This window comes from Xyrauchen texanus, chromosome 1 (assembly GCF_025860055.1).
Source record: "Xyrauchen texanus isolate HMW12.3.18 chromosome 1, RBS_HiC_50CHRs, whole genome shotgun sequence".
NCBI classification, from domain to species: domain Eukaryota; kingdom Metazoa; phylum Chordata; class Actinopteri; order Cypriniformes; family Catostomidae; genus Xyrauchen; species Xyrauchen texanus.
The window spans coordinates 18,297,541-18,325,442 of record NC_068276.1 but is presented as its reverse complement, the minus strand read 5'-3'; the positions used below and the strand labels follow the sequence as shown (position 1 = coordinate 18,325,442).

General features: G+C 46.2%; 1 protein-coding gene across 1 annotated transcript; it reads right to left on the bottom strand.

The window, feature by feature from the left end:
- Window positions 1-78: 78 nt before the first annotated feature.
- On the bottom strand, window positions 79-27,671 carry si:dkey-111f13.5 (centrosomal protein of 55 kDa). The gene is made up of 6 exons (XM_052143972.1): window positions 27,395-27,671; window positions 14,944-15,134; window positions 14,041-14,286; window positions 3,790-3,917; window positions 3,454-3,523; window positions 79-546 (listed from the first exon to the last, which is right to left on the bottom strand). The coding sequence occupies exons 1-6, from the start codon at window positions 27,474-27,476 to the stop codon at window positions 406-408; spliced, it is 858 nt and encodes a 285-aa protein (XP_051999932.1). The 5' UTR covers window positions 27,477-27,671; the 3' UTR covers window positions 79-405.
- Between the last annotated feature and the right edge of the window lie 231 nt (window positions 27,672-27,902).

Here is a 27,902-nt window from a genome sequence, read left to right as displayed (position 1 = left end):
CAGTGGCGAAACGATGAAACTACACCCACCCATGCTGTACCCACAGACATCTGCAGGTCAAGATGCTTTAATGGATAGCCACAGGGAAAAAACCCACAATGGACCGCAATGTTTGCATTCTTTTTTATAAGTAAAAAAATGTTTTATGCTATCAACATTGTCAGAAATGTTTTTGATTGACCGTAACTTGTAATTAACTTGTATTACAAAACAATATCTCAAATCTATAGGATATTTTTGCGCTATCTCATTCATCAAAAAACACAAGCCATCTAAGAAGGGCTGACTTCTTTTTTCAACATCAACATTTTAGATAAAAAAATATATTTATGTATAAAGAGCTTTATTTCACTGCTCCACATATAGACACTTTGATGTGAGAACACTACTATCACAAGGTCACAGTTAAGTGGTGATCTCATCAGTCTGCGTCGCAGTTTCCGTGAGCCCCGGCTCTTTCCCCAGTCTGCGAAGTTTTAAGAGGTAATCGGAGTGCAGGGAGGATTCAGTTAGGTCCACAAACAGTCTGTAGCTGGCCTGCACATTCTGTAAGAGAGTAAGAGGCATGGAAAAGAATGTGATGATCATGAAAAACAGGTGGATCATAACCACAAAAAAGAAAGATGGAAACGCTCAAAACTACGGATGCACCAATGTATTTATTGGCTGCCGAACTTTATTGGCCAATTATTGACCAAAATTAAAACTATCGGTTTTAAGCATGAAAACAGCAATATATATATATATATATATAAACAATGGTTTATTTATAAATAATAAGGGAAACACATTGTATAAACTTTGTGAATTTAAATGCGCAATCCAGGAATAATAATAATAATAGCCACAATATGTATACTCCTATATGTATGGTAGGCCTACTCCTTAGAACATGTTATTTAAATTTGTATTCTTTCGCATTCTCGAAAAAACATGATACATGATGAGAAAAACCATCCAAAATGCTTTGAAACCAGCAGACTTCGGCTTCTAAGGAGGTCTTTCCCAAACTGGGGTAAGTGAGTTGACAATGGGGGTACGCAAATGACTTTCTGAGATTTACTGTTCTTTCAATTTCATCACAGTCCAAAATAACATTCAAACCCAGTTCATGTATTTCTCACTAGCAAAAATTATTTTGTGTGCCCTCTAGTGTAGAAACACCAAAATGGTTGTGTCATAAAGGTCAGAAAAGCATGCAATGAAATAACCCGATATTTTGCGGTTAAAAAAATGCACCTACTCATATGTTGTGCATTACACAAGTATATTTTTTCATCAGCCCAACCCAGTGCTAGGTGACGTAGCAAAGTGATAACAAGTAAAATAATTAACTGTTTTTCCAGACTCGCACATGTCAATCATCCACGATTTTAGTTTAGTTTTTTTGATTTTCGCAGTTTAAAACATAATTTGTATTTAAGGTTAGATGCATAGGGAGTTTTGATTCTGATGGTATAAGTTCATAAGCTTTGATGATGGGTGTCAGCAGCACCAAATAATTTCCATATTCACATGCAGTAATTTTCAATCACATTCGCTCACACTCTTGAGACCTGTTTTTACATTGTTGCATGATGTTTTTTCAGCAGATGAGCTCAACAGTGTCAAATGTGACATAAAAAGCCCCTTGAGCTGACCGCGCAATTGCACAGATACTTAATGCTCGAATTCGGCCGGCAATGCCGTACCTGCAGTGATGCGCAATTCCAGGCACAGAACCGAACGCTATTCTTGCATACTGCGACACGACGAGGGGGGAGATTTCAAGTTATGCAGATATATCATATCTAGTATTCTGACCATGTCCATCCCTTTATGGCCACCATGTACCCATCCTCTGATGGCTACTTCCAGCAGGATAATGCACCATGTCACAAAGCTCGAATCATTTCAAATTGGTTTCTTGAACATGACAATGAGTTCACTGTACTAAAATGGCCCCCACAGTCACCAGATCTCAACCCAATAGAGCATCTTTGGGATGTGGTGGAACGGGAGCTTCGTGCCCTGGATGTGCATCCCACAAATCTCCATCAACTGCAAGATGCTATCCTATTAATATGGGCCAACATTTCTAAAGAATGCTTTCAGCACCTTGTTGAATCAATGCCACGTAGAATTAAGGCAGTTCTGAAGGCGAAAGGGGGTCAAACACAGTATTAGTATGGTGTTCCTAATAATCCTTTAGGTGAGTGTATATGATTACTCTAACATGTACAAAACATGTACAAATAACATGTTTAATATAAGGGAGTTGTTTTACAAAGATAAATGTGTTAAATAGACATATTTTCAAATGACACTGTGTAAATTGTATCTATGCTTTAGAGAGGGGGTACGCAAAAGGATGTTGAATGTTTTAAGGGGTACGCCACTGTAAAAAGTTCTAGGCATTGGTATAATATCCATTAATGGTGCATGATTGATTGAAGTAAGATTGAAATCACAATATGGCCTTGCACGATTACTAAACATTAAAAGGCTGTTTTAAGTGCTACAGTCAGCACTGTGTGAGCAAGTGGCGCCCTCTAGTGTTCCGGACAGCATTATACATTATACCAATATGATACAGAATTTTATAGGGGGTTTTGTTTCTTTGGTTACATTTTTTTATTTTTCCATGATGTGGTTAACATTTCAGTGGAACTTCTCAACATATGCATACTTATGAATTTGTAAGTTCTATCATACACAGTACATATGTGTAAAATATGAGTTATGTTGTTTTGAACAGCAAAAAAATAAATGCAAAAACGTTTCAGAAGAACAAAATAACCTTTTTTTCTAATCAATCATGTTATCATATTTAATTTTATATATATATATATATATATATATATATATATATATATATATATATATATATATATATATATATATATATATATATATATTTTTTTTATTATTATTATTTTTTTTTTTTTTAATGTATCTTCTATTTATCTTTTATTATGGATTTCTTTAAAATTGTCACATGTTCAACAGATCCAATCCATTTTCAACAGATATAATTTATTGATGGAACAGTAAAAAAAAAAAGCTTTTGTACCACTTTGTGAATTTTTAAAAGATAATTCCTATCTAAAACAGTGATCTGAAGACAAAATAAGATGAGTGGCAAAATATTGGTATCAGTCTATTTATAGTTTTTGTTAAAATCGGTATCAGGCCTAAATTTTTATATTGGTGCATCCCTATTGGAAACATCCCCATGTGAAAGGTTAAAGGTTTTATTAAACTAGGGAGGATCAGTGATGGTTACAGAGGGCAGAATGATGGGAGGAAAATATTTGTGTAAAAAGAACCAAACTTAAGAAATGTGTTGGCTTGGGAAAAGACAGGGTTCTCTTATACTGTCATTTTGTTGCAGTGTGTTACAGATGCTGTTTTGGATCGGGTCCCATTTAGACCTGCTCATTTATTCATGATGACCTCATTACAGGGGCTGACCTTAAACTCTGTTTCATACTGAATGCGCTCCCTGCAGACCTCCTCCAGACAGTCTTGCAGCTGCTGTTGCCTGGAACACACACACACACACACACACACACACACAGTCATGCATGGACCAGGAGAGATCAAAACACTAATGTAACTAAAGTTGGACATGTAGGAGAGGCAGTGATGGTGATGACAGAAAAATATTTTTCAGAGGTTTTGTGGAAAAAGGGTGAAGACTGAAAGCCACAAGAATCAGAGAAATTGATGAAATGTACAAAAGATGGGGAGGAGAAAGAATAACTGAGAAATACTTCAGCAGGAGGCGAGTTTTATGTGTGTTTTTGCCTGTTTTGCAGTTCAGATATCTCCTCTTCATGTCTCTCCTGTAGCAATCTCTTATCTTTTTCTGCCTTCATCTCACACTCCTCGTGCACACGTCTCTCGGCCTCCTGCACACACTTTCTTACACACTCCTAAATGATGGAGAAAGACAAGAAAGTAGCAATCACCAATGAGCCTCACATTAGATACACACAAATGTTACTCTATGTGCTATTGAGCTGTTTCATGCAACATCACTGTATGATGAACCAAAATTCCATAAACCTTCAATGTGCCGTGCTTTCGGATGTGATAAAAGCTTTATTTGAGAGTTAAAAGCAGGTTTTACATTCATACAGAATGGAACAACACATACGTTTTGACACATTGACTAAATCATACCAGAAATCAACAGAAAAACATGTAACTCCTGAAAGAGAGATGTTTACAGTGATGTACCAGTGGGTGTGTGTACTCACCGGTCACACATTAGACCCGCTGCCGTACGGAGATTAATTGTGGATTAAATGTCCATAAAAGTTCAATTTGGCAATATTTGTGCTGACTTAAGAACTAAATGGCCTTTTCCTGGGACTTGGAATAGTCTAGGGAATTGTTTATGTTTTTTTATGAATGGGTGTTATTCCATTCACCGCCATTGCTTCCTCCCGCTGATGGTCACAAATATGGCGGCTGAGTGACGTCACTGACACAGGTCAATATAATAATGTGTTCCTCCTATGTACACCAATCGCTCTTAAATGAATTTGATTATAACTGACATTTTCTGTAGAAAATGTAAGTGGTGCTTGCCTGTGCAAAACTCGCTGCAACGATGCTAGGTGGTTTCCAACGTGTTGCTATGCAGTAGCTACATGCTAAGGTGTTCTGGGTGGTTTATAGGGCATCGGTAGGTGGTTGCTTATTGGCCCAAGAGTCAAAAGAGGACCATTTTATTATCCAAAAAAGTCTAACTGCTTAGAAAAATGATAGCACACCTCTCCTCAACAAGCCAGATTATTTGAGGTATCATTCATGTCTGTATCACAAATGGTGTGGGACACGTTATGCACTGAATATTAATACTTAATGTAAGGAGTTTGTTCAAATATATAACAGTAATCATGTAATGTATTAGTAATGTATTAGTAATGTATAATAGCAAGCACCTATAATTAATACATCCTAAATGGTGGTTCATTTTTGCATCTGTTAAGTGGCACAGCAGTCCAAGATGTCAATCAAATGTAGTCCAGATGGACACAAAACAGGTTCATAGTAGGATAATTCCATATTAACATGAGTAAACAATTAGTTAAAAATGAATAGCTGATACCAATTGTTACGATGCATTATTGTATGTAATTTTTAACACAGCTAAAATAGAGTAACTATTTTTTTTTTAAGTGTTTTCTTTTTTTACTTCATGTGGATTTCTTTTGTGCCTGTTCCTAGCCCTGTGTTTCCAACTTTTTGCATATTAGCAAATATGCAAATTTTGATTGGGGGAAAAAAATACATAAAAGTGCATTAAGTATTTATTTTCAATGCATTTATATGTTTTAGTGGACATATATTTAATACATATGATAAATAAAAGTTTAAATCCATGTCTTCAGAAGCAATGAGATAGGAGTGGGTGATGTGCTTTTTGGAGCTTCAAAGCTCTGATCACCATTCATTTGCATTGGGTGGGATATTCTTCTAAAAATCTCTGCTTGTGTTTCGCAGAAGAAAGAAAGTCATACACATCTGGGATGGCATAAGGGTGAGTAAATGTTGAGAGAAATGTCCTGTTTGGGTCAACTATTCCTTTGACATTGTGTGCCCAAGTTATGTGTCAACCCCTTATTAAAATAATGTACAAATCCATAAATAAAATAAAAAAAACTGTAATAATGACATCATCCTCTTAGGATGTGAACTCTGCATGTACAAGCAAGTGTCTCCTCTTTTTTATCAAGTTATCTTATATTTTGTTAGGTTTGTCATTTGGGGATGATTTTAAATTGTCATCCATTTGCTACCATTTTTTTGTATAGAAATCTGTCAGGATCCTTTCACCTTTACCAGTCTGGTTTATTGTGGTGACAAGATCCTAACCTGTATGTTCTATATCTCTGCATGAGTGCACAGCTTTGGTTGTTTTCTTGGCCGTGTGCTCTTCTGTCTAGTCCATGTTTCATGGTGTCTGGAACCTGACACTTCAGTCTGGTTTGGTCTTGTTTCTGAGTCAGGATCCGGACACGGAGGCCATTTCCCAGTCTTTGCCAGTGCTCACAGCCACGGAGGCCGTTCCCCAGTCTCTGCCTGTGCTCACGGCCATGGAGGCCGTTCCCCGGACTCTGCCTGTGCTCACGGCCACGGAGGCCGTTCCCCGGTCTCTGCCAGTGCTCACGGCCATGGAGGCCATTCCCCAGTCTCTGCCAGTGCTCACGGCCACAGAGGCCATTCCCCAGTCTCTGCCAGTGCTCACGGCCACAGAGGCTGTTCCCCAGTCTCTGCCAGTACTCATGGCCAAGGAGGCCATTCTTTAGTCTCTGCCAGTGCTCACAGCCACGGAGGCCATTCCCCAGTCTCTGCCAGTGCTCACGGCCACAGAGGCTGTTCCCCAGTCTCTGCCAGTACTCATGGCCAAGGAGGCCATTCTTTAGTCTCTGCCAGTGCTCACAGCCACGGAGGCTGTTCCCCAGTCTCTGCCAGTGCTCACGGCCAAGGAGGCCATTCTTCAGTCTCTGCCAGTGCTCACAGCCATGGAGGCCGTTCCCCAGTCTCTGCCCGTACTCACAGCTACAGAGGCTGTTCCCATCACAGCCTGTGCTCATGGCTATGGAACTTTTCCACTGCCCCTTCCAGTGCTCGTGACCATGGAAGTCGTTCCCCTGCTGCTACCAGCACCCACAACCACAGAGGCCATTCCCCAGACACTATCAGTGCTCATGGCCATGGAAGTCGTTTCCCTGGTTTATTCTGCTCCTGTCCTGGAGCTGTTTGCCCTCGTCCTGTCCTGGAGTCGTCTGTCCTCACCCCCGTCCTGGGGCCATCTGTCCTCATTCCAGTTCTGGAACCGTCTGTCCTCGCTCTTGTCCTGAAGCCCTCTGTCCTCACTCCTGTCCTGAATCCGTCTGTCCTTATTCCCATCCTGGAGCTGCCTGTCCTCTCTCCCATCCTGGACACACCTGATCCCACTCATTCCCTTAAGATCTCCTGGAACCTGCTCACCATTTCAAACCATCACACCAAATCTAGCTGCCAGTCAAGTCAAGCCATTACACCAAGCTAAACCATCACACTTAATCAAGTCACCACGACAAGTCAAACTGCCCTATCAATTCAAGTCATCTCATCAATTCAAACTACCACCCTGGTTCGTCCCGCCGGTGCCACCCTGGTTCGTTCCACCGGTGCCACCCTGGTTCGTCCCACCGGTGCCACCCTGGTCCACCCTGCTGGTGCCATCCTGGTCCATCGTGCCAACGTCATCTTGGTCTGCCCTGATGGCGCCACCCTGGTCTGTCCCGCCTGTGCCACCCTGGTCCGCCCTGTTGGCGCCTTCCCAGTCTGTCGTGCCGGCATCACCTTGGTCCGCCCTGCTGGCGCTACCCTGGTCTGTCCTGCTGGTTCCAACCTGGTCTGTCCCACCGGTTATTCCCTAGACCTTACCTTATTTTCTGTTTATTTTGTTTGGACTGATGTTTCTTTTTCTTGTCTGTTATGTATGTGCCGTCCACCTGTTTCCCCCACCCTCCCTTTCCCATAGTCTAGTCTTCCATCTAGTTTTTGTTTTGTCTTGATCATGGGATGCCTGGGAGTTGTCCCTTGGATGGGGGAGTACTGACATGTTCCTCCTATTTTGGTCTCGTTTTATTCTTGTTATGGTGGGATTGTGAGTTTCCTCCACCCATCTCTCAGGTTGTCCCATGTTCTTTCCCTTTATATTCTCTCGTTTTGTCTTGTCTGTGCTGTCAGATCATTGTGTTCCTTGTCCAGTCGGTTTGTGGTGTAAGTTTCCCATATTCCTCTTTGCTCCTGGTCAGTTATCATTTGTTCTGTTTTTGTCTTGTTATTTTTTGTTTAACAAATATGTTAGTTAATCTCATTCCTGCATTTGGATCCTCATTCACATTACAAAACCTTGACATAGGCTATATCCAACATTTAAAAAAAAAAAAGATTTTGCTTGATGACACAGAGCAATTTATTAACACAACATTTTATTTATTAATAAAGACATTATTTGTCTGTTAGAATGTTTAAAAACTTTCAGAAATTAATTTTAAAATCAAATATTTTAAATGAAAAATGTAACCGGCACCTTTAAATGGGTCATGACATTTTTATTGGAATATGTTCTTTAAGGCTCACTTTTAATATTAGATAACTGCACAAAAAATATATTATATTTGTAATATACGATATAATTTATTTGCAAAAGATGATAATTTTCCACCCTCTGTCAGAAAGGCTCAGTTCTCTTACGAGAGGTTCTCTCGTATTGTGTAAGCTAGCTTACGCTACGGGAAAGATTAATCTTTTCTGAGATATTGAAGCCAAAAAATTATCCTTAATTTTGTATCATTTGTCAACGCAGTGCAGCAACTGCAGACCTTGAGCGGGCTACCTAGCGAGCTCATTGGTTGCTCTGCGGCAACTGCTGCAGCCTATAGATGAACTTGCGTGAACTCGCGCCCAATGAGAGCGCCAGCGCTCACTGTCCCAAAGCCCGCCAGAATGGGCGTGGCTAGGGTGCATATAAGCGCAGTTCGTAGGCTGGAACCCTGATTTTCATCTCTTCAGCGAAGCTCTTCGCATCTCTGAAACTGCAAGAAGCCGCGTCGCCGTTCGAGGGGCATCAAGCAAGCTTGGACAGCGCTCGAAGAAGCCGGCCGCCGCCACCTTCAGCCATCCTACGAGCTACGCCATCCGGCAACGTATCCTTTTTAAAGCAAACTAGTTCCTCAGTGAACTTCACAAAAGAGCACAAGCATCTTTTTAAAGATGCCTCGCACCTGCGGTTCATGCCGCACCCCTCTCAGCGCCGGAGACCGCCACATCATCTGCGCTCTCTGCCTGGGACTGGGGCATGCAGAGCTCGCCTTCGCTGACGGCGGATGCGACCTCTGCGAGGAGCTTCCGATGTCGACCCTGCGGGCTCGACTCGAGCGCTCAGGACCGAGCCGCCAGCCGCCTTCTGTTTCGCCAGCGCCAGAAGAAGCGCCGCTCCCAAAGGCTGCCGGAACCGGGTTTAGAAGCGACTGTCTCGCCGGAGCCTCTCCCTCGAAAGCATCGCGTTCACCCTCCCCGCCCCGGACGCCAGCGAGTTGCCGCCGAGCGGCCGCACTGCTGCCACCTCGGAGAGTGAGGCGGAGGACAAGGGCTGCTGTTCCATCATGGTTTCGGACAGCGAGGAGTGGTCACAAGCCTCCTCATCGGCCCAGGAATCCAGCAGGACCCGTGCTGGAGTCGAAGAGGAACTGATACGCCTCCTCACACAGGCCGTTGACCGCCTCGGGCTCGAGTGGTCACCGCCCCCTGAGCAGGCTCCCAACAGACTCGACGGCTGCTTTCTTCAAAGCCGTCACCGCGCGGCGCCCGCGGCCTGGGCCGCTCCCTTCCTGCCGGAACTCCATGCCGAGCGCTCTAAATCGTGGAACACGCCTCCCTCGGCCAGGATTCGATCCCACGTCTCCACCTCTCTTGCTTCAGTGGACGGCGCCGCCGAGAAGGGCTACTCTTCCATCCCCCCGGTCGAGGATTCGGTAGCAGCACACCTTTGCCTGCCCTCTGCGAGATGGCGGTCTAAGCCAGTGCTCCCGTCTAAGGCCTGCAGAACTACTTCCGCCTGTGTTGGCCGCGCCTATTCCGCCGCCGGCCAAGCCACATCTGCTCTGCATTCCATGGCCGTCTTGCAGATCCTCCAAGCGGACCTTCTTCGGGAATGGGATGAGAAAGGCAGGCACCCAGAGGCTGTTACAGATCTAAGGAGCACGACGGACCTCGCCCTTCGCGCCACCAAAGCTGCAGCTCAAGCCCTAGGGAAGTGCATGGCCTCGCTGACTGTAACCGAGAGACACCTGTGGCTAACGCTAGCCGACATGGGAGAAGCTGAGCGCTCCACGTTCCTCAACGTGCCGCTCTCTCCGTCCGGTCTCTTCGGTTCCGCGGTAAGTGGCATTGTTGACCGTTTTTCGGAAGTCCAGAAAGCCACCCAAGCCATGAATCTCTTCCTGCCTCGCCGTGCTAGCTCCTCTGCAGGCCGCCCACATAACCAGCCTCCTGCACGAGCATCTTCACAGCGCCCAGCTCAGCAAAGCCAGACTTCCCAGCGTCGACAGGGCGGCCGCCCCAGATCGCGCTCAGACAGCCGCCGCAGACCACCGCCCCCCCGCGGGCCTCGGCCTAAGATTGCGCTGAAACCTGAAAACCGAAGTCCTCCTAGCTTTGTTGAAAAAACGACGGCTCAGTCCGCCACGGCCGGACCACCGTCAAAGCTTCGCCCCTGTCAGTCCCCTTCTCTCAGGCTACTACAGTGGTGAATTCAGCAGCCAACAAGCCGGTGTTACTACCCGCTTGCCTGCACTCAAACGCCGCTTTCACGGCGACACAAAAAGATCTTGTAAAGAGCAAACATGTCTTATGTGTAGAAAATGTGCCCACAATCCAGTGTTCACCCCTACACACAAGCATTACACTTCCCGTGTCCCTATCAGAGAGCAAACATGTCTTATGTGTAGAAAATGTGCCCACAATCCAGTGTTCACCCCTACACACAAGCATTACACTTCCCGTGTTCCTATCAGAGCACACTCACATAAAGCGGGCACAGCCCGCTCGAGTGTTAGAGTCAATAAACGCACCCACGAGCCCGCATGCGCGTCCCTCTCTGCCCGCTCTGTCACACGGCCAGCAAACACCTCTCTATGTGTAAGTCCCGTGCCCGTGACTATGCTCGCGCATCACTTAACAGATGTGACTCTTTCCCCATTCATCTCAATCGGGAAGTCACTCACAGAACAGCATGTCCCTGCTGTCTGCGAGCAGTCATGCATAAGCACAATAAGCGCGCTCACACATTCTGTTCAGCCCGCTGTGTACGGCAATCAGGGCGACTCGGCCATTCACCCTCTAGCGTTACGCTTCAAAGCGTGGGAAGCTATACCAGGGATATGGTGTTAAGCACAATAAAACAGGGCTATTTGCTACAGTTCGATCGCCGCCCTCCTCGCTTCAGGGCGCAGCTCGAAACTACTGTGAACACGGAAGCAGCCTGCATGCTTCGTTCAGAAATAGCAAGCCTTCTGTGCAAAAGGGCCATAGAGAGAGTGCCGCCTTCACTGAGCGAGTCGGGGTTGTACAGCCGTTATTTTCTTGTCCCCAAGAAAGACGGCGGCCTCAGACCAATATTAGATCTCAGGGTTTTGAACAAGGTGCTTGCAAAAAGACCGTTCAAAATGCTTACAATCAGGAAACTCCTCGCGCATGTGCCTAGGGGACTGGTTTATTTCTCTCGATCTGAAAGATGCCTATTTTCAGATTCAGATAAATCCCCGTCACAGGCCATTCTAGAGATTCGCCTTCGACGGTCAGGTTTATCAATACACCGTCCTTCCGTTCGGCCTGTCCTTAGCACCCCGTACTTTCACGAAGTGCATGGATGCGGCGCTCGCACCCCTCGCGGAGTCAGGGCTTGCGAATTCTGAACTATTTGGACGATTGGCTGATTTTGGCACAGTCACATACGGAGCTTCTGTCTCACAGGACAGTTCTCCTCAGTCATCTGAACAGTCTAGGTCTTGCAGTCAATTGGACCAAGAGCTCACTACAGCCCAGTCAGGCAATTTCCTTCCTTGGAATAGAACTAGACTCTGTGGCAATGACGGCTCAGCTTATCTACACGGCGCGCGTCTTTTCAGATGAACAGCCTCACGCCTCTGAAAAAATTTCAGAGAGTGTTAGGTTACATGGCCTCAGCCGCAGCAGTACTTCAGCTGGGTTTACTGTGCATGCGCCCGCTTCAGCATTGGCTAAACACCCGCGCGTCTCGCCGGGCATGGGCCACAGGCCGCCAGCCGATCAGAGTGACTCAGACCTGTATATCAGCTCTGCAGCCTTGGACGGTGGCCGAATGGTTTCAGCGGAGAGTGACGATGGGAGCTGTATCTCGGGTTGGGGCGCGGTCTGCGAGGGCTCGCCGGTTTTCGGCCTATGGTCAGTTCAGGAAAAGCTCCTTCACATAAATTGTCTGGAAATGATAGCGGTCGAGTACGCGCGCGGCGCTTCCTCCCGGTCATTCAGGGTCACCACGTCCTGGTCCGTTCGGACAACAGATCTGTGGTATCCTATCTAAACCGTCAGGGCGGTGTCAGATCCAGGAACTTCTTCCATCTGACAAAACGCATACTAAGTTGGTCCCAGGGCCACCTGCGCTCGCTGAGGGCGACGCACGTGCCAGGCCACCTGAACGACGGCCCAGACAGACTGTCCAGAGACAATGTTCCCCCAGGGGAATGGTCCCTGCACGCTCAAACAGTCCAGAAATTAGTCAGCGCTGCGTGTATGGAGTTTGGACCAAGTGACTCCAAGGTCATTTTAAAGCCTAGACACGGCTATGTCCCTAAGGTGATCGGTACTCCTTTCAGAGCACAGATTATTTCCCTATCGGCTCTGCCAGCATCCGATAGCGAATGCGACACAAATCTCCTTTGCCCAGTCAGAGCACTGAGATTGTATACTGCGCGCTCCGCCTCTTTCAGACGCGCTGAGCAGCTTTTCGTTTCGTTCGGAGGGCGCACCAAGGGTCTCGCCACCTCGAAACAGACACTGTCTAGATGGATAGTGGACGCTATTGCTGCCGCGTACGCATCGAAAGACCTGCCATGCCCGTTAGGCATTAGGGCTCACTCCACCAGAGGCATGGCCTCCTCGTGGGCATGGTCCAGCGGGATTTCCATTCAGGACATATGTGTGGCAGCGGGCTGGGCTTCCCCCTCCACCTTTGTCAGATTTTACAATCTGGAAGTGCCCGCTCTGCAGGCAAAACTACTAGCGGTTTAATACGCTACAGCTCCCCTGGTGAGCTGCACTAATGGGACACATTCCACACAGACCGGCACCGCCGCTCTGTTTTTCCCTTCCCACTATGTGCTTATGTATCACACACACTGACCCGCACTCTTGCCGGCCAAATATTATTTCCCCACTCACAAGGGCTCCCCCGGGTCCCCCCACCCCCCTGGGGCTCATGCAGTGAATGCTTGGCGCGCACGGCGTTGACAATGGGTTCCCGTAGCGTAAGCTAGCTTACGCAATACGAGAGAACCTCTCGTAAGAGAACGTCTCGGTTACCTACGTAACCTCGGTTCTCTCTAGATGAGGGAACAGTATTAGCGTAGCTGGCCGTGCTCGCGCCACGAGCGATTTTCGCTTCATTCAATGAAAACCACGGTTCCAGCCTACGAACTGCGCTTATATGCACCCTAGCCACGGCCATTCTGGCGGGCTTTGGGACAGTGAGCGCGCGGGCCCCTCTCATTGGGCGCGAGTTCACGCAAGTTCGTCTATAGGCTGCAGCAGTTGCCGCAGAGCAACAATGAGCTCGCTAGCTAGCCCGCTCAAGGTCTGCAGTTGCTGCACTGCGTTGACAAATGATACAAAATTAAGGATAATTTTTGGCTTCAATATCTCAGAAAAGATGAATCTTTCCCGTAGCGTAAGCTAGCTTACGCAATACTCGTTCCCTCATCTAGAGAGAACCGAGGTTACGTAGGTAACCGAGACGTTTTAATGCCAGTTCACCTTTAAAACTTGATAGTAAACACCTTGATTGGCTCTATGCTTTTGACTGACCTGCTTTCACTACAGGCTACTGAAGTGATAAGGTAAAGGAGGTGTTTATGTGGTGTTGTGGAGCTGGTCAGATGCAAATGTCTACCACAGTATGACATCACAATGTGGAGGAAGTAGAGAAAAGGTCATTTTGGCTCCTTGGTTTCAACAAGTGCTCTTTTTGTGGTGAGCAGGAAGTTATGAGTCCTGAAACAAACAGTATGTTTTTATAGTACAATGACCTCTTCATTATAATGAATTATACTGCGTGTCATGACCCCTTTAACAGACATATTTGGACACATCTTTACATGTGAAATAAGACATTGTTTAGTGCTTTTTAAGAAGCTGATCTCAAGGCAGGTACCTAAATTATTTTTTTTTCTAGTTTTGCTATCATTATGGGAAAATTTGGTTCCCACAAGGGTCGAAAAACAAGACCACACACACCTGGGTTTCTTCTCGTATAGTCTGTACAGTACTCTCTCTGGCCTCCTCTGCCTCTTTCTGCAGCTGTTTTTTCAGCTTTCTGCAGGCCTCCTCTACAGCCTGGATCTTCTCCCTCTCCATCTGAGCCTGTAGTACTTCAACATGAGCTCTGAACTTGGCCTGCAGTTCTACCTGGAGCTCTACCCTCCCTTCAGCCTCTAGCCTATCCCTCGCTCGAAGCGCCTCTTGAAACTGGGCCCGCAGACTCTGGGAAAGAGGAAAAGGAGAGGAAACAGGAAGAAAGATAAAAGGAAAAGGGAGGACAGAAAAGGATGAAACGAATGAGAGATGGAAGAAGGCAAAGAACAATGGATGATGAAGATGTTGGGTTGAAACCGGAAAGTAAGAGATGGAGTGTTAGAGAGTACACAAGGAGACAGCGGGCATGGGGTGGGGGAGAGAAAGAAAAGGATGGATGATCAGTGTTGGCAGGGCAACTGTACTGGGCTTTTGAAGAGGAGAGCCATCTCTGGGTTTGGCTGCTGCTTACTTTCCCTGGAGAGCAATTACACAAGCAATTACACCCTATTACAAAAGCTCTTCTCATTTCTCTGACACAATGGCAAAGCTCTGACTGCTACTGGCGTTGGAGAAGCAACCAGATCATTCATTAAATCTGCCACTCGGATGCAGCAAGGAGAGAAGTTGAGGATTATGTTGCTCCTGGAGAGGAAAGAAGTTGAATTAGAAACAGTTTGACTCTTTATCAGAAAGTTTTAATCGCATTCTTTTACAAATCTCTCCAGACTGCTTCCATGGAGATTGAAGTATGGCTTTATAAGTTCCAGCAGACAGTGTTACAGTCTAATATGTCTGTATTAATTACTTTTTGACATGGTTCACTTGAGGATTACAAATATTCACCTCCTCTTGGAGTCTAGAGGCAGTACGTTTCTCCTCCTCTGCAAACACTTTGAATTGCTCCATGGTGGGGGCATCATGCTGTTTTCCTCCAATCAAAGGCTGCATGGAATGGACCGAGTCTCGAGGCGTTTTCAGGGACTCCTCTGTTTTAGTGTTCAGAGATGACCACGGACACAACTGTTCTCCTAGTTCTGGAAAAATGAAGTGATTTTACCATAAGAGCCAGTGGAGTAAAGCAACAGGTCACAAGAATAAAAGTGCAATAGACAGTTTTTAACAAACCGTTCCATTACATATTTATATTTGGAAGTGTTTCATTAATGGCAGCACTTTTGTTAATGTTTGTGTGCTGTGGTCCAAGTAAACATGAAACTAGTGGTCAACGATGGATTTTTTTTAACTTATCGGTTTACGACGATAATCAATGCTGATAGTTCCTGATAGTTTTTTTATTTTTACTAATTCCTTTGTTTCCAGTGCTGGAGGGTTCTACAGTTAGAACTCCTTGGTTCTACATGCCAGACATTTTAAAATAAGAGTCCCTGTTGTATTACAGGCTTGTTCATTGTTAAAAGTCCCATGTTATACACTTCTTATTTTTTTCTGGTAATTATTGGGATTTTATTCACTTTGGCCTTCTGTTGTCTCTATATGACTGTGCCTGTCAAAATAATTAAAGACTTAAATTATGAATATTCAAAAAATTTATTTTAAAAACTATCACCCGATTTATTGGTTATCTGCCTTTTTCACCAGCTTAGTTCTCTTACGAGAGGTTCTCTCGTATTGCGTAAGCTAGCTTACGCTACGGGAAAGATTCATCTTTTCTGAGATATTGAAGCCAAAAAATTATCCTTAATTTTTGTATCCATTGTCAACGCAGTGCGGCAGCTTCAGACCTTGAGCGGGCTAGCTAGCGAGCTCATAGGTTGCTCTGTGGCAACTGCTGCAGCCTATAGACGAGCTTGGGCTGAACTCGCGATCCAATGAGAGGCGTCCGGCGCTCACTGCATCAAAGCCCGCCAAAATGGGCGTGACTAGAGTGCATATAAGCGTAGTTCGTGAGGCTGGAACCCTGATTTTCATCTCTTCAGCGAAGCTCTTCGCATCGCTGACCTGGAAGCCGCGTCGCCGTTCGAGGGGCATCAAGCAAGCGTGGACTGCGCTAGAAGAAGCCGGCCGTCTCAGCCACCTTCAGCCATCCTGCGAGCTACGCCATCCGACGACGTATCCTTTTATTCAGCAAGCTAGTTCTCACGAACTATTCACAAAAGAGTACGAGCGTCTTTTTCAAGATGCCTCACTCCACTTGCGCCTCATGTCGCGCCCTTCTCAGCACAGGAGACCGCCACATCATCTGCGCTCTCTGCCTGGGACTGGGGCACGCAGAGCTCGCCCTCACTGAGGGCGGATGCGATTTCTGCGAGGAGCTACCGATGTCGACCCTGCGGGCTCGACTCGGCGCTCAAAGCAGAACCCGCCACGCCGCCTTACCTTCAGCACGCGCAGGAAGAAGCGCCGCTCACAAAGGCTGCCGGAAACTGTGGTTGAAGCGACTGCCTCGCCGAGCCTCTTCCTCGAAGCATCGCTTTCACCCTCCCCGCCCCCAGGACACGCAGTTGCCGCCGAGCGGCCGCGACTGCTGCCATCTCGGATGACGAGGCGGCGGATAAGGGCTGCTGTTCCATCATGGCTTCGGACAGCGAGGAGTGGTCAGGCTCCCAAGCCTCCTCCTCGCCCAGGAATCCAGCAGGACCCGCGCCGGAGTCGAAGGGAGTTAACACGCCTCACACAGGCCGCCGACCGCCTCGGGCTCAAGTGGTCACCGCCCCTGAGCAGGCACCCAACAGACTCGACGGCTGCTTTCTTTAAAGCCATCGCCGCTCTACACCCGCGCCGGGCCGCCCCTTCCTGCCGGAATTACATACGGAGCTTGCAAAGTCGTGGAACGCTCCTTTTTCAGCCAGGACCCGTTCCCACGTCTCCACCTCTCTCGCTCGGTGGACGGCGCCACTGAGAGAGGCTACTCCTCCATCCCCCGGTCGAGGACTCGGTAGCAGCACACCTTTGTCCGCCCTCCGCGAGATGGCGTTCCAAGCCTGTGCTCCCGTCTAAGGCCTGCAGAGCGACTTCCGCCTATGTTGGCCGCTCTATTCCGCCGCCGGCCAAGCCGCATCTGCTCTGCACTCAATGGCCGTTTTACAGATCCTACAAGCAGACCTTCTTCGGAGTGGGATGAGAAAGGCAGGCACCCAGAGGCTGTTACTGATCTACGGCGCGACAGACCTCGCCCTTCACGCTACCAAAGCTGCAGCCCAAGCTCTAGGGAAGTGCATGGCCTCGCTGACTGTGACCGAGAGACACTTATGGCTAACACTAGCCGACATGGGAGAAGCAGAGCGCTCCACGTTCCTCAACGCACCGCTCTCTCCGACCGGTCTCTTCGGCTCCGCGGTGAGTGGCATTGTTGACCGCTTCTCAGAAGTCCAGAAAGCCACCCAAGCCATGAACCTCTTCCTGCCACGTCACGCTAGCTCCTCTGCAGGCCGCTCACGTGATCAGCCTCCTGCACGATCCTCTTCACAGCGCCCAGTTCTACAAACTCAGACTTCTCAGCGTCGACAGGGCGGCCGCCCTCGATCAAGGCTCAGACAGCCGCCGCAGACCGCCGCCCCGCTGGCCTCGATTTAAGGTAACGCTGAAACCAGAGCAACCGAAGTCTTCCTAACTTTGTTGAACAAACGACGGCTCAGTCCCGCCGCGGCCGGACCACCGTCAAAGCTTTGCCCCTGTCAGTCCCCTTCTCTCAGGCTACTACAGTGGTGAATTTAGCAGCCAACAAGCCGGTGACACTGCCCGCTTGCTCAGCACTCAAACGCCGCTTTCACGGCGACCCAAATAAATCTTGTAAAGAGCAAACATGTCTTATGTGTAGAAAAAGTGCCCACAACCCAGTGTTCGCCCCTACACACAAGCATAACACATCCCGTGCCCCTATCAGAGCACGCTCTCATAAAGCGGTTACGTAACCGCCGAAGCGCCAGAGTCAATGAAGGCGCCAAAAATGCGTCAGGCGCGCCCATTCTCTGCCCGCTCTGTCACACCGACCAGCCCTATGTGTAGAAAATGTGCCCACAATCCAGTGTTCACTTCTGCACACAAGCACTGCATGTCTCGTGTCCCCACCAGAGCACGCCACATAAAGCTGTTACTGAACCGCCAAGCGTCAGAGTCAATGAAGGCGCTCACAAATGCCTGCGTACGCTCCATTCTCTGCCCGCTCTGTTACACGGCCAGCAAACATTCCTCTGTGTGTAAGTCCCGTGCCCATGACTATGCTTAGCGATCACGTAACAGATGTGACTCTTTCCCAATTCATTCCAATCGGAAGTCACTCACAAAACAGCCTGTTCATGCTGTCTCGCGAGCAATCATGCATGAACACACTAAACGCCACACATTTTGTTCAGCTCTGTGTGCGGCAATCAGAGCTGAATTGGCCATTCACCCTCTAGCGCTACGCTTCAAAGCGTGGGAAGCTATTCCAGGGATATCCAAGTGGGTGTTAAGCACAATACAACAGGGCTATTTGCTACAGTTCGATCGCCGCCCTCCTCGCCTCAGAGCTGCTCGAAACCACTGTGAACACGGAAGCAGCGTGCATGCTTCGCTCAGAAATAGCAAGCCTTCTGTGCAAAAGGGCCATAGAAAAGTGCCACCCTCTCTGAGCTGAAGTCGGGCTTTACAGCCGCTATTTTCTTGTTCCCAAGAAAGACGGCGGCCTCAGACCCATATTAGATCTCAGGGTTTTGAACAAGGTGCTTGCAAAAGACCGCTCAAAATGCTTACAATCAGGAAACTCCTCGCAAGATGTGCGCCAGGGGACTGGTTTATTTCTCTCGATCTGAAAGATGCATACTTTCAGATTCAGATAAATCCCCGCCACAGGCCATTCTTGAGATTCGCCGACGGCCAGGTTTATCAATACACCGTCCTTCTGTTCGGCCTGTCCTTAGCACCTCGTACTTTCACGAAGTGCATGGATGCGGCGCCGCACCCCTGCGGAGTCAGGGTTTGCGAATTCTGAACTATTTGGACGACTGGCTGATTATGGCTCAGTCACATATGGAGCTTCTGTCTCACAGAGCAGTTCTCCTCAGCCATCTGAACAGTTTGGGTCTTGCAGTCAATTGGACCAAGAGCTCACTACAGCCCAGTCAGACCATTTCCTTCCTGGGAATAGAACTAGACTCGCGGGCAATGACGGCTCGCTTATCTACACAGCGCGACGCCGTGTTCAGCTGACTAGCCGCGATCTTTTCAGATGAACAGCCTCACGCTTCTGAAGAAATTCCAGTGAGTGCTAGGTTACATGGCCTCAGCCGCAGCAGTACTTCAGCTGGGTTTACTGCACATGCGCCGCTTCAGCATTGGCTAAACACCGCGTGTCTCGCCGGGCTTGGGCCACAGGCCGCCAGCCCATCAAGGTGACTCAGACCTGTATATCAGCTCTGCAGCCCTGGACAGTGGCTGAATGGTATCAGCGGGAGTGACAATGGGAGCTGTATCTCGCCGAAAGTCATCTCGACAGACGCGGCCCAACACGGGTTGGGGCGCGGTCTCGCGAGGGCTCTCCGGTTTCGGCCTATGGTCAGTTCAGGAAAAGCTCCTTCACATAAATTGTCTGGAAATGATAGCGGTCGAAGTCGCGCTTTCTCCCGGTCATTCAGGGTCACCACGCCCTGGTCCGCTCGGACAACAGATCTGTGGTATCCTACCTAAACCGCCAGGGTGGTGTCAGATCCAGGAACCTCTTCCATCTGACTAAACGCATACTGAGTTGGTCCCAGCGCCACCTGCGCCGCTGAGGGCGACGCACGCGCCAGGCCACCTGAACGACGGCCTGGACAGACTGTCCAGAGACAATATTCCCCAGGGAATGGTCCCTGCACGCCAAACAGTCCAGACGCTATGGCACCTATTCGGCACAGCAGAGATAGACCTCTTTAGCGCCCAAAGAGAACTCTCACTGCCCAATATTTTTCTCGAAGCGAGGACGCCGCTGGCCCAGGACTGGCCCAGACGCCCGCTTACGCCTTCCCTCCCGCCTCGCTATTGCCACAGGTAATGCAGAGGATCAGGGAAACGCGCCACTCGGTGCTCCTCATAGCCCCGCTGGGAGAATCAGACATGGTTCCCGAGCTTACGCAGCTGTCACTGACAGCGCTGTGGCCCATCCCAGTGAGAGCAGATCTCCTCTCTCAAGCTCGCGGCACAATCTGGCATCCCCACCCAGAGCGCTGGGCTGCATGCGTGGGTGATCAACGACTACCCGTCGCTCTGCCAGAAGGAGTAATAAACACCATCATACATGCTAGAGCCCCTTCCACGAGAAGACTCTATGCGCCAAAATGGTCTGTGTTCTCAAAATGGTGCACCGACAGAGACCTGGACCCGCTGGACATGTGGGGTGTCGTCGCTGCTCAGTATTTCTACAAGAGCTGCTGGATAAGGGCAGATCCCCATCCACGCCAAAGTGTATGTGACGGCCGCTGCGGCGTTCGCTGAACCCCTGCACGGCCAGTCATGGGGTAAAACGAGCTGGTCATCCGCTTCCTCAGGGAGCTAGAAGGATGAACCCCCGCGCCCTCATCGGTTCCTATCTGGGATCTTTCTATAGTTCTTGAAACTATGAAAGCCCCCTTTCGAGCCACTTCAATTCGTGGATTTGAAATACCTTTCACTCAAAACCGCTTTTCTGACTGCCCTGTCATCAGTCAAACGTGTGGGAGACCTTCACGGCTGTCTGTCAGCGCCATGTGTCTTGAGTTTGGACCAAGTGACTCCAAGGTCATTTTAAAGCCTAGACACGGCTATGTTCCCAAGGTGATCGGTACTCCTTTCAGAGCACAGGTCATTTCCTATCGGCGCTGCCAGCACCGATAGCTGAACGCGACGCCAATCTCCTTTGCCCGGTCAGAGCACTGAGATTGTATACTGCGCGCTCGCCGCTTTCAGACGCTCTGAGCAGCATTTTGTTTCGCTCGAGGGCGCACCAAAGGTCTCGCCGCTGAAACAGACACTATCTAGATGGATAGTGGACGCTATTGCTGCTGCATATGCGCCAAAGATCTGCCATGCCCGTTGGGCATTAGGGCTCACTCCACTACAGGCATGGCATCCTCGTGGGCATGGTCCAGCGGGATTTCCATTCACGACATATGTGTGGCAGCGGATGGACTTCCCTCCACCTTTGTCAGATTTTACAATATGGAAGTGCCCGCTCTGCAGGCAAAACTACTAGCGGTTTATACGCTACAGCTCCCCTGGTGAGCTGCACTGATGGGACACATTCCACACAGACCGGCACCGCCGCTCTGTCGCTCCCTTCCCACTATGTGCTTATGTTTTACACAATCAATGACCCGCATTCTTGCCGGCCAAATATTATTTCCCCACTCATAAGGGCTCCCCGGTCCCCCTTCATTCCCTGGGGCTCATACAGTGGATGCTTGGCGCGCACGGCGTTGACAATGGGTTCCCGTAGCGTAAGCGAGTATTGCGTAGCCGGCCGTGCTCGCGCCACGAGCGACTTTTCGCTTCAGTCAATGAAAACCAGGGTTCCAGCCTACGAACTACGCTTATATGCACTCTAGTCACGCCCATTTTGGCGGGCTTTGATGCAGTGAGCGCGCGGACGCCTCTCATTGGATGCGAGTTCGCCCAAGCTCGTCTATAGGCTGCAGCAGTTGCCACAGAGCATCATCAGACCGCCACATCATCTGCAACCACAGAGCAGATGATGTGGCGGTCTCCTGTGCTGAGAAGGGCGCGACATGAGGCGCAAGTGGAGTGAGGCATCTTGAAAAAGATGCTCGTACTCTTTTGTGAATAGTTCGTGAGAACTAGCTTGCTGAATAAAAGGATACGTCGGCGGATGGCGTAGCTCGCAGGATGGCTGAAGGTGGCTGAGACGGCCGGCTTCTTCTAGCGCAGTCCACGCTTGCTTGATGCCCCTCGAACGGCGACGCGGCTTCCAGGTCAGCGATGCGAAGAGCTTCGCTGAAGAGATGAAAATCAGGGTTCCAGCCTACAAACTACACTTATATGCACTCTAGTCACGCCCATTTTGGCGGGCTTTGATGCAGTGAGCGCGCGGACGCCTCTCATTGGATGCGAGTTCGCCCAAGCTTGTCTATAGGCTGCAGCAGTTGCCACAGAGCAACCTATGAGCTCGCTAGCTAGCCCGCTCAAGGTCTGCAGCTGCCGCACTGCGTTGACAATGGATACAAAAATGAAGGATAATTTTTTGGCTTCAATATCTCAGAAAAGATGAATCTTTCCCGTAGCGTAAGCTAGCTTACGCAATACTCATTCCCTCATCTAGAGAGAACCGAGGTTACGTTAGGCAACCGATACGTTATCGGTATCTGCAAATTCCACTATCGGTCAAGCTCTACATGAAAAAAATTAATATTTTAAAAGAAAGATCTTGTAGATGTGTCTCAAATCCCCATATTAAAGAAAATTCACAAATCAGGACTCAACAATCAGGTGAGTTTTAGGCCAGTTGTGCTGCATTATCACTGCATACAGTATTACAAACAATGCCCATATAGTTTATGCTTTGTAAACATAAATATTTGGTTTTCTGTGATGCATTTAAAATTGATGCTGCAAATTCAGCTGATTTAAACTCAACACCAAGGTTATCTAACTGGCTAACAAAGATTGTTGAAATGGCATGATTTATATACAGTACATACTGTATGTGTGTATGAATGTATATACACTCACCTAAAGGATTATTAGGAACACCATACTAATACTGTGTTTGACCCCCTTTTGCCTTCAGAACTGCCTTAATTCTACGTGGCATTGATTCAACAAGGTGCTGAAAGCATTCTTTAGAAATGTTGGCCCATATTGATAGGATAGCATCTTGCAGTTGATGGAGATTTGTGGGATGCACATCCAGGGCACAAAGCTCCCGTTCCACCACATCCCAAAGATGCTCTATTGGGTTGAGATCTGGTGACTGTGGAAGCCATTTTAGTACAGTGAACTCATTGTCATGTTCAAGAAACCAATTTGAAATGATTCGAGCTTCGTGACATGGTGCATTATCCTGCTGGAAGTAGCCATCAGAGGATGGGTACATGGTGGCCATAAAGGGATGGACATTTAATGGTGGCATTTAAACGATGCCCATTGGCACTAAGGGGCCTAAAGTGTGCCAAGAAAACATCCCCCACACCATTACACCACCACCACCAGCCTGCACAGTGGTAACAAGGCATGATGGATCCATGTTCTCATTCTGTTTACGCCAAATTCTGACTCTACCATCTGAATGTCTCAACAGAAATCGAGACTCATCAGACCAGGCAACATTTTTCCAGTCTTCAACTGTCCAATTTTGGTGAGCTCTTGCAAATTGTAGCCTCTTTTTCCTATTTGTAGTGGAGATGAGTGGTACCCGGTGGGGTCTTCTGCTGTTGTAGCCCATCCGCCTCAAGGTTGTGCGTGTTGTGGCTTCACAAATGCTTTGCTGCATACCTCGGTTGTAACAAGTGGTTATTTCAGGCAAAGTTGCTCTTCTATCAGCTTGAATCAGTCGGCCCATTCTCCTCTGACCTCTAGCATCAACAAGGCATTTTCGCCCACAGGACTGCCGCAAACTGGATGTTTTTCCCTTTTCACACCATTCTTTGTAAACCCTAGAAATGGTTGTGCGTGAAAATCTCAGTAACTCAGCAGATTGTGAAATACTCAGACCGGCCCGTCTGGCACCAACAACCATGCCACGCTCAAAATTGCATCACCTTTCTTTCCCATTCTGACATTCAGTTTGGTGTTCAGGAGATTGTCTTGACCAGGACCACACCCCTAAATGCATTGAAGCAACTGCCATGTGATTGGTTGATTAGATAATTGCATTAATGAGAAATTGAACAGGTGTTCCTAATAATCCTTTATGTGAGTGTATATGTGTGTGTATATGTATGTATATATACATATATACATATATACTGTGTATGTATATATATATATATATATATATATATATGCACATACATATGTACACTGGCGGCCAAAAGTTTGGAATAATGTACAGATTTTGCTCTTATGGAATGAAATTGTACTTTTATTCACCAAAGTGGCATTCAGCTGATCACAATGTATCAGTCAGGACATTAATAACATGATCAATTGCTATTAACATTTGAAAAAAATGTTCAGAGCTTCTTAAACTACTTCAAACAGTTCTCATCAAAAATTCCTCCATGTGCAGCAATGACAGCTTTGCAGATCCTTGACATTCCAGCTGTAAGTTTGTCCAGATACTCAGGTGACATTTCACTCCACACTTCCTGTAGCACTTGCCATAGATGTGGCAGTCTTGTTGTGCACTTCTCATGCACCTTACAGTCTAGCTTATCCCGTAGAAGCTCAATGGGGTTAAGATCCATTTTCCAATGCAATTGCAATTCTTCCCATAAGTCCTGCACCCCTGAGTCTTCTCTTTACTGTTGTACATGAAACTGGTGTTGAGCGGGTAGAATTCAATGAAGCTGTCAGCTGAGGACATGTGAGGCGTCTATTTCTCAAACTAGAAACTCTGATGGACTTATCCTCTTGTTTAGTTGTACATCTGGTCTTTAACATCTCATTCTGTCCTTGTTAGATACAGTTGTGCTTTGTCTTTTAAGACTGTAGTTACACCTTTGTATGAAATCTTCAGTTTTTGAGCAATTTCAAACATTGTGTAGCCTTCATTCCTCAAAACAATAATTGACTGATGTGTTTCTAGAGAAACCAGTTTCTTTTTTGCCATTTTTGACCTAATATTGACCTTAAGACATGCCAGTCTATTGCATACTGTGGCAACACAAAAACAAACACAAAGACAATGTTAAGCTTCATTTAATGAACCAAATATCAGTCAACTGTGTTTTATATAATGGCAAGTGATTTTCTAGAACCAAATGATCAATTTAGCATGATTACGCAAGGATAAGTTGTTGGAGTGATGGCTGTTGGAAAGGGGGTCTGTCTAGATTTGATAAAAAATACTTTTTTCAAATAGTGATGGTGCTGTTTTACATCAGTAATGTCCTGACTATACTTTGTGATCAGTTGAATGCCACTTTGGTGAATTAAAGTACCAATTTCTTTGCAAAACAGCAAAATCTACTTTATTCCAAACTTTTGGCCACCAGTGTATATAATTATTATGTCACATTATAACTGTATAATTTTAGCTACCACTATCATTATTATTATTATTATTTCAAACAGTTAATAAATATGAAAACAAATCTAGCTTACATGACATAAACATAAAGTATAATTATTATTTTGTGGTGGGGCCAGTGAAATGTTGGCAGGGTAAGTAAATATCTGAACTGGGTCACATAGTTCTGTTTTTTTAATCAAAACTAGTGACACAACCACATATGCCTCTGCCGTTACCAGTATTAGAAGTGAAATTCAGGATTGCTCTTAAATGAGTAGGTAAATGCAACTTTAGGGATAAATTCTGAAAAATAAATAACTTTAAAAATTGAATTTCATTAATTTATGGAAATTTCAGTTAAAAAAAAGAGTGGAATGTTTCATCTTAGACCCTGTTTTTATCAAGGGAGAATTTTTATCTTTATTTATTTAGACATAAATGGAAAAAGACAAGACAAATGAACTGTAGTAATGTATTGGGGTTTGTTCTAAAAGGTTCAAATAATTTTAAGATTTGAAAATGTCAAATAATAAGATGAATCGGCTCTGAAGGAAATATATGTTAGCCTACAATTTAAAGTAACACCGCAGACAACTTCCGTTATGCCCATGTCAATGTCTGTATATTGCCTGTGGAGTAACTATGGATTCTGTGGCGTTACCATAAAACAGTAACAACAAATTTGCACAAATTTGGACTTTTCTCAAATGGAGGCTGCCATTATGATAGTTTCAAGGTCAGGGGACATTTTAGAAATGTTAATAAGATTATATAAATCAAAATTTAGATTAGTATTGGTCAAATCAACAACTTAAGATCGTAACACCACAAACTCTAAAAGTGTGATGTTACATTTTTTTTTTAATTAGTACATTTATATTCAATTTAATAAGAAAGAATAAACTCAACATGCACTCCTCAGATCAACCATCACCTACAATGATGTTTGCACACAGGAAGAAGTCCAAATAGAAATCTCTCTTTTCTCAAAAGGGCAGATTTCCAATGATGTAACATTAAAGTCGATAACGTTGAGGGACACAACGTTTTCTTAAAATATATATATTTTTAAACATATTTCTTATCAATATATTTAATATACACATGTTATATTCAATCTATTTTCATAATGTAACCACTTTATTTGTATTAATAAATTATTGTTTTTGCGATTACATCCCAGGATATCTCTTTGAGGTATGAGGGGGACATGCAGATTTTGCTACACACCCTATCTCTCAAACTCAATAAAATATGTCTTTTAAGACAAAAAAATAACGTTTAACAATGCACAAATTGCTTTCACACAACAAAATATAAATGTGCAAACATTTGACAATTTTTTCATATTTAAAGTTGATTTCTATTGTTGCAACTAAGAGGGACATCATTTGCCGTCGCAATTAAAGAATGACTCAACTACTGGCCGGACTTGGCCATAAAAAAACATTATAGTTGTGCCCTGCAAATCGGATCTCTTTAATATATCAAGTGCCTCTCTTTGACCAAAGCGAGCATAATAGAAACAAACTGAGACTTTGCTGAAGTTGTCTGCTGATCTCATATTTCTTCTGTGGAAAAAGACCACAACAATCTGATATGTCTCCTCTAGATTTTCAGAAGAAGTCGCAACAATATCTCAAACAAAGTCTTCAATCCTGTGAGAGATTTCAATATGAACAATATAAACATTTCTCATCAGATTCCTCCAAGACTTCATTATCTGAACTATGCCATCAATATTAATGATATACCTCTATAGACTCTTACAGCATGTCAACAGTTCTCATTCTTGTCTATTTAATTTTATTTTTATAAGGGGAAACACCCGAGACAAAGAAGATTGTGAACGTCAATATAATGAGCTATACAGTTTTCCTGTGAGTGAGTATATCATTTTGTTTCACTCATACACATCTCTTAGGTTCATGAACTTCAGTATATTTTCTGACTCTTCTGTCTAGATTTCTGCATTTGTTGGACAACAGGCCAGAAGCAAACACTGCTGTAGTAAATGCCAAAGTCATTAGAGAGGATATAAGCAGGTAGACGGCACTGATTGTGGTTGTGCGAGGCAGAGAGAGTTCTGTGCTTCCCTTCGGCAATAATTCAGATTACAACTCTGGAGGTGAAGCTAAAGATGGGATCAGCTGCTAATGAAGGAGTGAAGAGAGTATGTGTGTGTTTGTGTGTTATTAGACTTACACTCACCCAGAATGTGTTGGTGGAGCGCTCTCTGTGTGCTCAGAGTCGTCCTGTTTACCATCTTCTCGAGAGACCTCATGTCCCACATTTCTCCTCAACACGGCACTGTCTGTGGTCCACAGAAGTAGCAGAGATTGGCTCTTAAAAAAGCTAAATTTCCTCCCCTACACCACGTCTCGTTCTCCTTTGGGATTTGTCTTTTCTCTCAGCCTTTGACTCGCTGATGGTCGCTTAGCAACATGGACAACAAAACAACAGACTGTGCTGCTTAGCATTCAAGAATGATTTGATCCAAGAGATTTGAGACAAGATGCCTGCCAGCGTGTGTGTGTGTGTGTGTGTGTGTGTGTGTGTGTGTGTGTGTGTGTGTGTGTGTGTGTGTGTGTGTGTGTGTGTGTGTGTGTGTGTGTGTGTGTGTGTGTGTGTGGAAGTATTTTATGAGCAGTCTCCCACAGAGCTAGTCATTTGAGATGTTTTGCTTTAGGGTTTATGCTCATTTGTTGGTCATATTTTG